This window comes from Megascapheus bottae, chromosome X, assembly GCF_031878675.1.
Source record: "Megascapheus bottae isolate mThoBot1 chromosome X, mThoBot2.hap1, whole genome shotgun sequence".
In the NCBI taxonomy this organism is placed as follows: domain Eukaryota; kingdom Metazoa; phylum Chordata; class Mammalia; order Rodentia; family Geomyidae; genus Megascapheus; species Megascapheus bottae.
Genome location: NC_143547.1, coordinates 83,460,356 through 83,474,038, shown reverse-complemented (window position 1 = coordinate 83,474,038; position 13,683 = coordinate 83,460,356). Strand labels below are relative to the sequence as shown.

General features: G+C 39.9%; 1 protein-coding gene across 13 annotated transcripts in view; it reads left to right on the top strand.

Moving 5' to 3' along the window:
* Thoc2 (THO complex subunit 2) overlaps nt 1-13,683 on the top strand; it is a 118,776-nt gene that overhangs the window by 22,112 nt on the left and 82,981 nt on the right. For all 13 annotated transcript variants that reach the window (XR_016533790.1, XM_090326345.1, XM_090326337.1 and 10 more), the window contains exons 3-4: nt 2,894-2,985; nt 8,559-8,610. Coding sequence is in view for 12 of the 13 variants with exons in the window: in XM_090326345.1 (XP_090182471.1) it covers nt 2,894-2,985; nt 8,559-8,610 (144 nt within the window). In the remaining variant the exon portion in view is untranslated. The remainder of the gene's footprint in view (nt 1-2,893; nt 2,986-8,558; nt 8,611-13,683) is intronic.

Below are 13,683 nucleotides of genomic sequence, written 5' to 3'. Positions count from 1 at the left end.
AGGAATTGAACCCAGAGCTTTGTGGATGCTAGGCAAACACTACCACTAAGCTATGGTCTCAGCTCCAAGGTTTCCCATGTTTTACCCTTGGACTTCTCTCCATTCTTGATCATCTAGTTAAATTAATTGCATGTGATTATAGATGTGGTCTTCCCTTTTTTTGTGGTCATTCGTGGGGCTTGAACTCTGGGCCTGGAGAGTGCCCCTGAGCTCTTCAGCTCAAGGCTAGCTGCAATAAGATTCTCACAGAAATTCATGCAGAACTGGCTTAAAACCGACATCCTCAGATCGAAGCCTCCTGAATAGCTAGGATTACAGGTGTGAGCCACCAGGGAGGGCCCTGCTGGTTTTCCTTCTTTTTAGTGATTGGAAATGGATAAAAGTTTTAGTGTATAGAACTAAAAAACATGAGTAGAATTAGATGCTGATTCACCCCGTGTCCATGAAAAAATGATTTTTTACTAGCAAATGGGGTTATGATAATTAATAATGGTGTTACTTGAGGTTGACACTTTTCATAGAATTGCTGTTGTAATATGTATATACATTGTTTTTGCTTGAATTTTGATAGAATTGAAGATAAAATAATTACGTTTGGTGAGCTTTCTCTGGTAGTAGAATATACATAAAAATTTGTATTAATGTTTCTTGCTTGCTGACACCCTGATACTGAGTTGAGTATAATTGGCTGCTGAGGAAAATGGTTAGTTTATGTCTACTTCATTGGAGTTTTGTGTAGTCATTGTAGGCAATTTCTTCCCCCCCCCAGGTCCTGGGGCATAAACTCAGGGCCTAGACTCTGTTCCTGAGCCTCTCTGTGTTCAAGGCTTACATTCTACAATTTGCACCACAGCACCACTTCTGGCATTGTCTGTGTCTGTGGTACTAAGGAATCGAACCTAGGGCTTCGTCCATGTTAGACCAACACTCTACCACTAAGGCACATTCCCAGGCTGTGAATAATTGACATGGCATTTATAAATTGATTTTTTTTGCAGTGCAACCCCTTTAAAGATTATAACATAGAATTACAAAAATGTAGAGCCAGGATAATGGCTCAACAACTCTTAATACTAGGTGCTTGGGAGGAAGGGTAGCGTGTTCAAGTTCAGCCTTGAGCATTTAGGGAGACCTTACCTCAAAATAAAAAAGAATACTCAGTAGACCACTTGCCTTGAACATAAAGAGGCCTTGGGTTTAATTCCTACTACAAAAAAAAGGTAGCTGGGCAGGCTCAGGTCTGCAACCCTAGCTTCTGAGGATTACAGTTTCCCCAGGTAGGAAAGTTCATGAGACTCTTAACTCCAAGTAACGATGAGAAAACCAGAAGTAGAGCTATGGATGGAAGTGGTAGAGCTCTAGCCTTGAGTAAAAGGGCCGAGGGACAGCTCCCAGGCCCTGAGGAAAAGAAGTTCCAGAAGCTGGGTGACAATGGCTCATGCCTTAAATTCTGCCCTACTCAGGAGTTTGAAATCTGAGGATCATAGTTCCAAGTCAGTCTGTGAGATTTTCTTCTCCAGTTAACTACTAAAAAAGCTCAAGTGGAGGGCTGGGAGTTTGGCCTAGTGGTAGCAAGATTTTGATGGCATACTTGGAAAGAGATTCTCCTCACAATGACCTCTTACACCTCCCAACCTATGGTAGAATAAAGACTAAAAAGAATAAAATAGGGGGGCCGGGAGCTTGGCCTAGTGGTTAAAGTGCTTTCCTAGCATGCACGAAGACCCGGGTTCGATTCCTCGGTACCACATACTTAGAAAAAGCCAGAAGTGGTGCTGAGGCTCAAGTGGTAGAGTGCTAGCCTTGAGAAAGTCCAAGGACAGTGCTCAAGCCCTGAGCTCAAGCCCAGGACTGGACAAAAAAAAAAGCTGAAGTGGAGCTGTGTCTTAAGTGGTAGAGCATTATTAGCCTTGAGCATAAAAAAGTACAGGAACAGTGCCTAGGCCCCGAGTTCAAGACACAGTAGCAACACAAAAAAAAGTATGTAAGAATGAAAATTTAAAACATGCATAGTGAATGCAAATGCTCAACAATTAGTTAGAATATAGTTGAGGAGGATGTTACTTTTTTCCTAAGTAATTATTGCTATAGTTTTATAAAAATAAAATTATAAGGGGCTGGGAATTTGTTCTAGTGATAGAGTGTTTGCCTAGCATGTATGAAGACCCAGGTTTGATTCCTCGTAACACATACATAGAAAAATGCTGGAAGTGGTGCTGTGGCTCAAATGGTAGACCTCTAGCCTTGAGAAAGCCCAAGGACAGTGCTTAGGCCTGAGTTCAAGGCCAAGGACTGGCAAAAAAAATTATAAGCTGCTACAGAAAAGCATTAGAATTAGGTTTGCTTGCTTTCTTTCTTTCTTTCTTTCTTTCTTTCTTTCTTTCTTTCTTTCTTTCTTTCTTTCTTTCTTTCCTTCTTTCTCCCTCTCTCTCTCTCTCTCTTTCTCTCTCTTTCTCTCTCTCTTTCTTTCTTTCTTTCTTTCTTTCTTTCTTTCTTTCTTTCTTTCTTTCTTTCTTTCTTTCTTTCTTTCTTTCTTTCTTTCTTTCTTTCTTTCTTTCTTTCTTTCTTTGCCAGTCATGGGCTTGGGCTCAGGGCTTGAGCACTGTCCTTGGACTTTCTCAAGGCTAGCACTCTACTACTTGAGCCTCAGCACCACTTCCAGCTTTTTGCTATGTATGTGGGGTACCGAGGAATTACCGAGGAATCGAACCCGGGTCTTCGTGCATGCTAGGCAAGTACTCTACCACTAGGCCAAACTCCCGGCCCTTGTTTTTATTTTTGATGTCTATAAAAAATATCTGGGAAATAGGAAAAACAAAGATTATTTCCCAGAGAGTGTACTACCTTTTGTTTTTAAGAGAATGTCTTGTGACTTTTTTTTTATATTCAACAGATTTTCAGCAAGCCTTGTATGAGTTATCATATCATGTCATTAAAGGAAATTTAAAGCATGAACAAGCATCTAATGTTCTTACTGATATTAGTGTAAGTATATATACATTTATTTAAAACTTAATTTTTACATATCTCTTATCTTTGATATAAACATCCGTGACGTGTGTAACATGCATTTTATTTTATTTAAAGTTATTGTACTGTATAACATAATGTTAAGTCTTTTTTTTTCTAGACATGTATAGATATCTTTTTATCATCTTGAGTAAAGCAGAAATGATTAGTAAGAAAGTTGAGAAGAACAAAAACAAAAGTTCACTTTAATAAAGTAAGGCATTCTTTGTTGTTGTTGTTGTTGTTGTTTGTGGGGCTTGAACTCTGGTCCTGGGTGCTGTCTCTGACCTCTTCAGCTCAAGCGCTCTATCACTTGAGCCACATGGACACTTCTGGTTTTTTATGGGAGATAAGAGTCTCTTGGACTTTTTTGCCCGGGTTGGCCTTGAACCAAGATCCTCAGATCTCAGCCTCCTAAGAAGCTAGGATTACAGGTGTGAGCCTCCAGCCCCCAGCTTAGACATTCTTTTTTTGAGTGGATCATGGGGCTTGAAGTCTGGGCCTGGTCGTTGTCCCTGAGCTCTTCAGCTCAAGGCTACTGATGTACCCCTTTAGCCACAGCCCCACTTCCCATTTTCTAGTGGTTAATTGGAGATAAGAGTCTCAAGGTCTTTAGTGCCAGAGCTGGCTTTGAACCACTATTCTCAGGTCTCAGCCTTCTGAGTAGCTAGGATTTCAGGCTTGAGCCACTGCACCCAGCTCTGGCTTAGACATTCTTAATTGAAAATGCTCTTGTACAGCGGGGTGTTGGTGGTTCACACCTGTAATCCTCGGTACTCAGGAGGCTGAGATCTGAAGATTGTGGTTCAAGGCTTGAGGTTTGAACTCAGAACCTGGGCATTGCCTTTAAGCTTTCTCAAGCTTTGATTTCTACCACTTGAGCCACAGCACCACTTCTGGCTTTTTCTATGTATGTGGTATCAAGGAATCTTCATACATGCTAAGCAAGCACTGTACCACTAGGCCAATCTCCCGGCCCCAGACTCGTTTTAAAATTTTTTCCCGCCACTTGAGCCACAGCATGACTTCTGGACTTTTCTGTGTATGTGGTGCTGAGGAATCGAACCCTTGGCTTCATGCATGTTAAACAGTCACTCTATTGTTATTAAGCTACATTCCCAGCCCAATTGACGATTTTTATAATTGATAACATAAGTTATATTACATTGTGTTTACATAGGTCTAGCATTCATTATTTTTGCCTTTTTTTGTCTGCTTAGTCTTTGTTTTAGAAGATATTAAAGTTTTAAGCATGTAGATGGTTAATTCTGTCTTACTTTCATTTATTGCAGAATTTAATTTAGATTCAGATGAAATACTTGTCGGTGGTTTGGTGTTTGGGTTGTCAAATTGTAAGAGTGTGTATTATAAACCAGAAGTTAAAGCATGGGGTTTTATAAGTGGCATATTATTCTGATATTATTCTTAGGCTGTTAGGTAAATAAAATTCTATGTTCAATTGAGAACAGGTTTTATAATAATAAGTATTGTGCTGGGATCTGGAACTTCTTGATCTCTATATGAAATTTCCTTGTATACTTTAAATTCTCTATCCTTTTTCATTTTTAGAGGTAGGATATTTCCTTTATATGATTTATTTAGTTTATTTAATTTTAATTTTTATTTATTTATTTATTTTGCCAGTCCTGGGCTTAAGCTCAGAGCCTGAGCACTGTCGTTGGACTTTCTCAAGGCTAGAGCTCTACCACTTGAGCCTCAGCACCACTTCTGGCTTTTTTCTATGTATGTGGTACTGTGCTAGGCAAGCACTCTACCACTAGGCCAAACTCCCGGCCCCTATATGATTTTTTTCATATATTTATTTATTGTAATTAATAGAAGGGTTACATGATATTTGCCAGATAGATGGTGCATTAATTCCCATACATTGATACCCTTTCTCTTGTCTTGGTCCCCATTTCCCTCCCCCCCCCACCCCTCATCTTGTTTTTCCCCTTCCCTATCCAATTTCAGATAACCAGATACAAATATATCCGATATATCAGGTAACAAAGTGAGATAGTGTAACAATATGATATAAGCAAGGGGCAGCAAAAGTGATGAGAGATAACATAGTACCTTAAGAACAACAACCTTAAGTCCAACTGTCGTTGGACTTTCTTAAGGCTAGAGCTCTACCACTTGAGCCTCAGCACCACTTCTGGCTTTTTTTCTATGTATGTGGTACTGTGCTAGGCAAGCACTCTACCACTAGGCCAAACTCCCGGCCCCTATATGATTTTTTTAAAAAATACATTTCTACTTGAATACATAATACTTAAGGAAATTCTAGGTTTAGTTGTTGTGACCCCCCTCTCCTAATTGAACTATGTTTGAGTGGTAGATCTTCTGCTGATAAAATAGCATTGTTAATGGTGAAGTGATTATTTTATTTTACTTTGCAAGTCCTGGGGCTTGAACTCAGGGCCTGAGCACCATCCTTGGGCTTTCTCAAGGCTAGAGGTCTACCACTTGAGCCAGTGCACCACTTCCAGCCTTTTCTGTGTATGTGGTACGGAGGAATCTAACCTGGAGCTTTGTGCATGCTAGGCAAGTACTTTACCACTAGGCGGGCCCTGAAGTGATTTCCTTCCTCCCTCCCTCCCTCCCTCCCTCCCTCCCTCCCTCCCTCCCTCCCTTCCTCCCTTCTTTCCTTCCTTCCTTCCTTCCTTCCTTCCTTCCTTCCTTCCTTCCTTCCTTCCTTCCTTCCTTCCTTCCTTCCTTCCTCTTTTCCAGTCCTGGGGTTAGGCCCAGGGCCTGAGCACTGTCTTTGGGTTTTCTCAAGGCTGGAGCTTTACCATTTTAGCCACAGCACCACTTCTGGCTTTTTTTTTTAATGAATGTGGTATGGAGGAATTGAACCCGGTGTTCAAGCACTCTACTACTAGGCCAAACTCCCGGCCCAACCGACGTGATTTTTTTCTTAAGCAGCTAAGATTTTATGTTTATAAACTAGTATTGCTTTATTTCTCATCTTGTTTTGCTTCTTTTGCCTCTCCTTTTTTTCAGAACTCTCCTGTTTTTTTTTCCCTCTCCCCTCTTTTCTCTCCTTTTCTTTTCTAGTTCAAGGGCTTGAACTCAGGGCCTAGGTACTGTTCCAGAGATATTTTTTGCTCAAGGCTAGCTTCTACCACTTGACTCACATCTCCACTTCTGGTTTTCTGGTGGTTAATTAGAGATGGGTGCCACAGGCTTTCCTTCCTGGACTGATTTCAAACTGATTCTCAGATATTAGCTCTCAGAGTGGCTAGGATTATAGACATGAGCCACTTTGGTGCCTGTCTTACTATTATTTTTTTTAAAGGTCAAAAAGTGTAGAGTGAACATATGTGTGTATATGTAGCTCTACAAAGGTATTTCAATTTAGTATGTCAGTTTATGAGTACAATATATGTTGATCAATACCATCCCGTCCATCCTTTTCTCCCATCTCTCCCAAACCCACTCATCTCAATATTTATGGTTGTCACATAGCCTCAGTAGTTGGATTAACGTTGATAGTCTGAAGTATTTATCCCTTAAGCAACTTAAGGCTAAAATCTTATTGATCACTAAAGTAATTTCATTGTGTGAGCTGGGTATTGCCATAAATTATGGGTTTATGAGCTTTGATTTTTTTGTTTTTGGTCATTCATGGCACTTGAACACTGTGCCTGGGTGTTGTCCCTGGGGTCTTCAGCTCAAGGCTATTGCTCTACCACTTGAGACACACCACCACTTCTGGTTTTCTGGTGGTTAATTGGAGATAAAGTCTCACAGACTTTAGTGCCTGGGCTGTGTTTGAATCACAATCCCCAGATCTCATTCTCCTGAGTAGCTAGGATTACAGGTGTGAGCCACTGTGCCTGGGTATGGGCTCTGAATATTTATTTATTTATTTATTTATTTATTTATTTATTTATTTATTTATTTGTTCTGGGCCTTGAACTCTGGGCCTGGGCACTGTCCTTGAGTTCTTTAGCTCAAGGTTAGCCTTCTACCACTTGAGCCATAGCACCACTTTTGGTTTTTCTGGTTGTTAATTGGAGATGTGTCTCACAGACTTTCTCACCTGAGCTAGCTTTGAACCATGATCCTCAAATCTCAGCTTCCTGAGTAGCTAGGATTATAGGCTTGAGCTACCAGCTCGTGACTTATTGTCTCTTTAATTACTTATTGAATATCTATCTATCTATCTATCTCTATATCTGTCTCCTCCTTTCCTTCTTTTTTCCTCTGTGTCCTTGTCTCACTCTCCCTGTTCTTTTTTTTTGCCAGTCCTGGGGCTTGAACTCAGGGCCTGGGTACTGTCTTGGCGTTCTGAAGGCTAGCACCCTACCACTTGAGTCACAGTGCCACTTCTGCCTTTTTCTGTGCATGTGGTACTGAGGAATGGAACCCAGGATTTAATGCAAGTACTTATGCAAGTACTCTACCACTAAGCCATATGACTAGCCCAAGAATTTCTTTGTTATAGTCTCTGAGAATGAATTTTAGAATAGCTGTAGTGCTACCAAAGTAAAATGGCAATAAATGAATTATGGTCCCTATTAATAGAAAATGGTTCTAAAATTGAGCATAGGAGTGGGAAGTCAGGAGATAAATGTAGAATAATTCTGATGTTCTCATCCAGAAACAGGATTTGGGCTCAATTCCTCCAAAAGCTATCGACCAAGGTGATTAGGGAAAATAAAGATAGATTTTGGTAAATACTTTTATTTTCAGAGAATCTTGCATTTTAAGACCAGTAGCTTTTACTTAGTCTTCTATTTTTTAGATTTCTGGTCTTATGATGTCAGTATGATTTTTACATAGGTCAAAGTGTTGACTTAGCATTTCATTTTTCATGGCCACTGGTGGTTCATGCATATAATCCTAACTACTGAAGTCATCCGATTCAGGGGAATATCTGAGAGACTTTCACATTCAGTAAACCACCCAAATTCAGAAGTGGAACTGTAACTCACCTGGTTGTGTACTTACCTTGAGTCAAAAAGCTCAATCACAGCATCCAGGCTCTGAGTTCAAGCCCCAGGACTCGCACCATTAAAAAAACAAAAACAGGGGCCGGGAGTTTGGCCTAGTGGTTAAAGTGCTTGCCTAGCATGCATGAAGACCCGGGTTCAATTCCTCGGTACCACATACATAGAAAAAAGCCAGAAGTGGTGCTGAGGCTCAAGTGGTAGAGCTCTAGCCTTGAGAAAGTCCAAGGACAGTGCTCAGACCCTGAGCTCAAGCCCAGGACTGGCAAAAAAACAAAAATAAAAACAACAACCCCCCCCCCCACAGAAAACCAAGTGTACCATTTTTGACGGTCTGGGTTTAGGTAGTTGTGAGGTGTTCTAAATTCCAGTGCTTTCCTTGGAGCTTTTCAAGAGTTAACTTTATCAATTGTTTTATGGGAAACTTTTTTTTTTGTGTGTGTTTTTTTCTATTAAACTTAATTTGAAGAATTTTCGTGTAAGAATATTGGTGTTTTTGTTAGCTTGTAAGTATGAAGTGTGTTATTGTGAAGCCATAATGCTTGATGTATGCTATTATTAACTATAAACAAATATTTTTAAAATTAGGAATTTCGTGAGGATATGCCCTCCATTCTTGCTGATGTATTCTGCATATTAGGTGGGTATTAAATCTTTATTTCACCAGTAACATGCTGCTTTGTAAAATTAACATAAATGTTTTATTTCAGGCTGGAGGCATGGTTTAAAACCTGAAATTCAAACTTAAGTTCTACAGAAAATATTTTTACTTTTAAAATAAGTGTGTGTTTGATTTTGTACATGTAGAAGGAATCTTTTACTTTCTATTCTTTTTTTTTTGCAAGCTCTGTTCTTGAACTCAGGTCCTGAGCACTGTCCTTGGACTTTCTCAGGGCTAGAGCTCTACTATTTGAGCCACAGCACCACTTCCAGCCTTTTCTATGTATGTGGTACCAAGGAATTGCACCTGGATCTTTGTGTATGCTAGGCAAGCACTCTACCACTAGGCCAATCTCCCGTGTGCACCCCCACCCCCTTTTTTTCCCAGTTCTGCTCTGGGGATTGAACACAGGGCCTAGATACTGTCCTTGAGCTTTCTCAAAGCTAATGCTCTAGCACTTGAACCACAGTACCACTTCCTGTTTGTGTGTGTGTGTGTGTGTGTGTGTGTGTGTGTGTGTGTGTGTATGTATGTATGTATGTGGTACTGTGGAATAGAAATGTAGGGCTTTGTATATGCTAGGCAGATCAGTCCTGGCCCTTTGTAATCATTTTTAAATTTGTTTTTCAATATAATGCAAATTTTGAACGTTTAGCAATATATATTTATATAAATTTGAGCTAAATTTAACTCATTGAAAGCAGAAACAGCCAAGTTCTCTGACATTAAATTTGAGGTATTGAGATTTTAGTAACCAAATAATGTCATTGAATTCAGTTTCCAAAGAGTGATAGCAGACTTTCACAGTTTGGTCAGTCTTACTTTGTTGTTAGGCTCTTTTGCTCCTTTGTAATTTTAGAAAGACAAAGAAGAGCCAAGGTAATCAAAAGTACTTATGTTTGGCTGGGTACTGATAGTTCATCCTTGTAATCCTAGATACTCAGGAGGCTGAGATCTGAGGATCTTAGTTCAATAGGTAGGAAAGTCCATGAGACTTTTATCTCCAATTAACTACTAAAAAGCCACAGTGGAGTGGTGACTCAAGATGTATAGCACCAACCTTGGGCAAGAAAACTCCTTAGGGACAGTGCCCAGTACTTGAGTTTAAGTCTAGTACTGGCACGGAAAAAAATATACTTGTGTTTTGAGAATGAGAAACCATCTTTGTAGATGTCTTCTTTATTTGTCCAGAATAAATAAGAACTCAGGCACAATAAAAAAAAATTGTTACTTAGAACAAATGTGGTAGTATCATTTCATGTGAAGCATGGATTCAAAAGTAATATATATAATAAAGTAATTTCTTTAATTTTAGATCCTGATTATGAGAACATGGCTTAAAATTTTCTCTGTTTTTGTGCTTTCTGTAATTTTTCTTTCTGTAATGTTGAATTTAGTAGAAATCATTACTTGACATTATCATAAGAGTGAGTTTATGAAGCTAGAATGCATTATTTTAGTTTGTCATTCTTAATTCTTAGAATTAAATTACTTTGTCATACTGAAATTGCAAAATTTGATCTAAACAAATATAAATGTGAGGGCTTTGAATATGGCTTAAGTGGTGGAGTGCTAGCCTTAAGCAAAAGAAGCTCAGGGACAGCGCTGCATATATATATATGTGTGTGTGTGTGTGTGTGTGTGTGTGTGTGTGTGTGTGTGTGTGTGTGTGCGATCCTTCATAATATTTCAGATTTCAGAATAGTGGTAACGTTGATAGCAGTTCAAAATATATGTGAACTGGGAGTACTAAATGAAAAGAACAGGTTGTTAATGAAGTATCCTAATGTTCTCAACCATTTCTCTTATTTTCATTGGCTTAATTATTAGTAGTGCCTTATTTTTTGTTTTCTCTTTCTTCTTTTCCCTTTTCTTTTTCTCTTTTTCCACCAGTCCTGGGGCTTGAACTCTAGGTCTGGAATTGTCTCTTGAGCTTCTTTTTTTCAGGATGAGTGCTCTATCATTTGAGCCTTAGCTCAAATTACATGATCACGCTATCAGATTGGTTGCTGTATACTAAACAAACCACCTTTCAGCTTAATTTTTCTTTGGTTGGTTGTGGAGCTTGAATTCTGGGCTTGGGCACTGTCCCTGAGCTCTTCAGCTTAAGGATTGGCCTCCTACACCTAGAGACACAGCCCCACTTTGTTTTCTAGTGGTTTGCTGGAGATAAGAGTTTCATGGACTTTGGGGCCTGGGCTTACTTTGAACCTGATCCTCAGATCTCAGCCTCTTAAGTAGCTAGGATTGCAGTTGTGAGCAGCTGTGCCCAGCTTGTAAGTGTGGAGCTTTCCCCCCGCAGTCCTGGGGCTTGAACTCAGGGCCTGAGCACTGTCCTTGGGCTTTCTCAAGGTTAGAGCTCCACCACTTAAGCTACAGCACTACTTTTGGCTTTTTTTTTAAATGTATGTGGAATTGAGGAATCGAACCTGGGTCTTCGTGCATGCTAGGCAAGCACTCTACCACTAGGCCAAACTCCCGGCCCTGTGCAATGAATTTTTAAGATGGATTTTATTTAGGTAAGATTTTATGAAAGCTTTAATTGCTTTCCTTTCTTTTTTTTTTGGTCAGTAGTGAGGGTCTTGATGCTGTCTCTGAGCTCTTCATCTCAAGGTTAGCACTCTTACCACTTGAGCCACAGCACCACATCTGGCCCTACAAGTAAGATTTTGATGGCATACTTGGAAAGAGATTCTCCTCACAATGACCCCTTACACCTCCCAACCTATGGTAGAATAAAGACTAAAAAGAATAAAATAGGGGGGCTGGGAGTTTGGCCTAGTGGTTAAAGTGCTTGCCTAGCATGCATGAAGACCTGGGTTCGATTCCTCGGTACCACATATATGGTAAAAAGCCGGAAGTGATGCTGAGGCTCAAGTGGTAGAGCTCTAGCCTTGAGAAAGTCCAAGGACAGTGCTCAGGCCCTGAGCTCAAGCCCAGGACTGGCCAAAAAAAAGAATAAAATAGGGTAATTACATATTGTGGTAGGGGAACTGGTTGTAAGAATGTGAAAGATCTTTAATAATGATTACGATAATATTATTAACAATAATGTAGGCATTGTTTTGGAGTATCCTCCATGTTTTAGGCATCATGTTAAACATGTAATTTTAATTTAATCCCTAGAAACTATTGTAGTTGTGCAGATTGGGAAAATGAGCAAAGTGATGATTTATTTCAAGACTATATAGGGAACATTTGAACTTGTGTTATTTGCTCAAAATCATACAGGTACATCCTATTATTTTTCTGTTTTGTTGATCTAAAAAGAAATTAGTGCTGCAGCTCTTTCAAACAAAACAAAACAAATTAGTGCTACAGCTCTTTCAAACAAAACAAAAGGATAAAAAGGAAAAAAAAAGACTTGTAGTGTGAAGGAGCATGATTGTTATTTTAATTTGAAGAGTGGGATCTGAGCCATCATAGTTGATGGCTCTGAGGTAGGGTTATGTATTTGATGACAGATGTTGGAAACATTGAGTTTTCTTTTCACTAAAATCCTTGGGGAACTTAAAACTTAGGGTAAAGGAGTCAGGTATAACTGAGTTTATTTCAGTGGTCTTATAACATTAGAACAAAAGCACAAAGAAAACAGGGAGAGCTCAATGAGTATAACAAAGTACCATATTGACTGTTGGGAAAGCTCAGCTAAGAAATTTATATAAGCCCTAGTAAGCATTTGCTCACATGGTGAGAAGCTAAGATAATACCTTATTCAGGTCAGGTGGATAATAAGAGAAGAGGATAAGTCTTCTCTTAGGTGCTCTAATCTTAGGGACCTTGAGTGCAGATATTAGGAACTTTTGGGTCCTAGTGGGTGAATAGGATTGGTTAAATGAATAAGTTGACTTCGGTCTAAACCTCTTAATGTTAGTGCCCTTGAATTTCTAGGCTGTGGGCCGATTAGAAGACCAGATAATACCATAATACCATTACAACTGGGAGTTTCCAGAAAGATTTGATTAGCTACCCATGAATTAAAAATCATGAGAAGTTGAGATAGTAGTAATTTATGTCCCACAAATTAGTGTAAACTTTTCTTCCCTCTTTTTTTTTTTTTTGTTTCTTTGTAACCAGGGTCTCAAACCTGCTAGGTACTCATATGTCTCATCTCCCTAAAATTTCCTTTACACATTTGTGCCGACTTTGGACTTAGCTACTGGGGCCAGATATGAGAAATGACAGTTGTCTAATGACTAGGATTTTTTTTTGCCATTCCTGGGGCATACACTTAGGGCTTGGGCACTGTCCTTGAGCTTGTGGCTCTACCACTTGAGCCACAGCACCGCTTTTGGCCTTTTCTGTGTATGTGGTACTAGGGACTCAAACTGAGGGCTACGTGCATGCTTAGCAAGCACTCTACCACTAGGCCAACTCATCCCCCCCCCTTTTTTTTTGGTTAAGAAGTTGTACAAAGGGACTATAATTCCATAAGTCAGGTAATGCGTATACTTTCTTTTTTTGCAAGTGCATGGGGGGGGGAATAAGGGTTCATTCAACAGTGGGGCTTGAACTCTGGGCCTGAGCACAGCTCCTGTACTCTTCAGCTCAAGGCTATCACTCTACTACTTGAGACACAGCACCACTTCTGGTTTTTTTTTTTTTTTTTTTTTTTTTGCCAGTCCTGGGCTTGAGCTTAGAGCCTGAGCACTGTCCTTGGACTTTCTCAAGGCTAGAGCTCTACCGCTTGAGCCTCAGCACCATTTCTGGCTTTTATCTATGTATGTGGTACCGAGGAATCGAACCCGGGTCTTCATGCATGCTAGGCAAGCACTTTAACCACTAGGCCAAACTCCCGGCCATTAACACATTTTTTTTTTGCCAGTCCTGGGCTTGAGCTCAGGGCCTGAGCACTGTCCTTGGACTTTCTCAAGGCTAGAGCTCTACCACTTGAGCCTCAGCACCACTTCCAGCTTTTTTCTATGTATGTGGTACCAAGGAATCGAACCCGGGTCTTCATGCATGCTAGGCAAGCACTTTAACCACTAGGCCAAACTCCTGGCCCCCACTTCTGGGTTTTTTTGTGGTTAATTGTAAATAAGTCTCATGGAC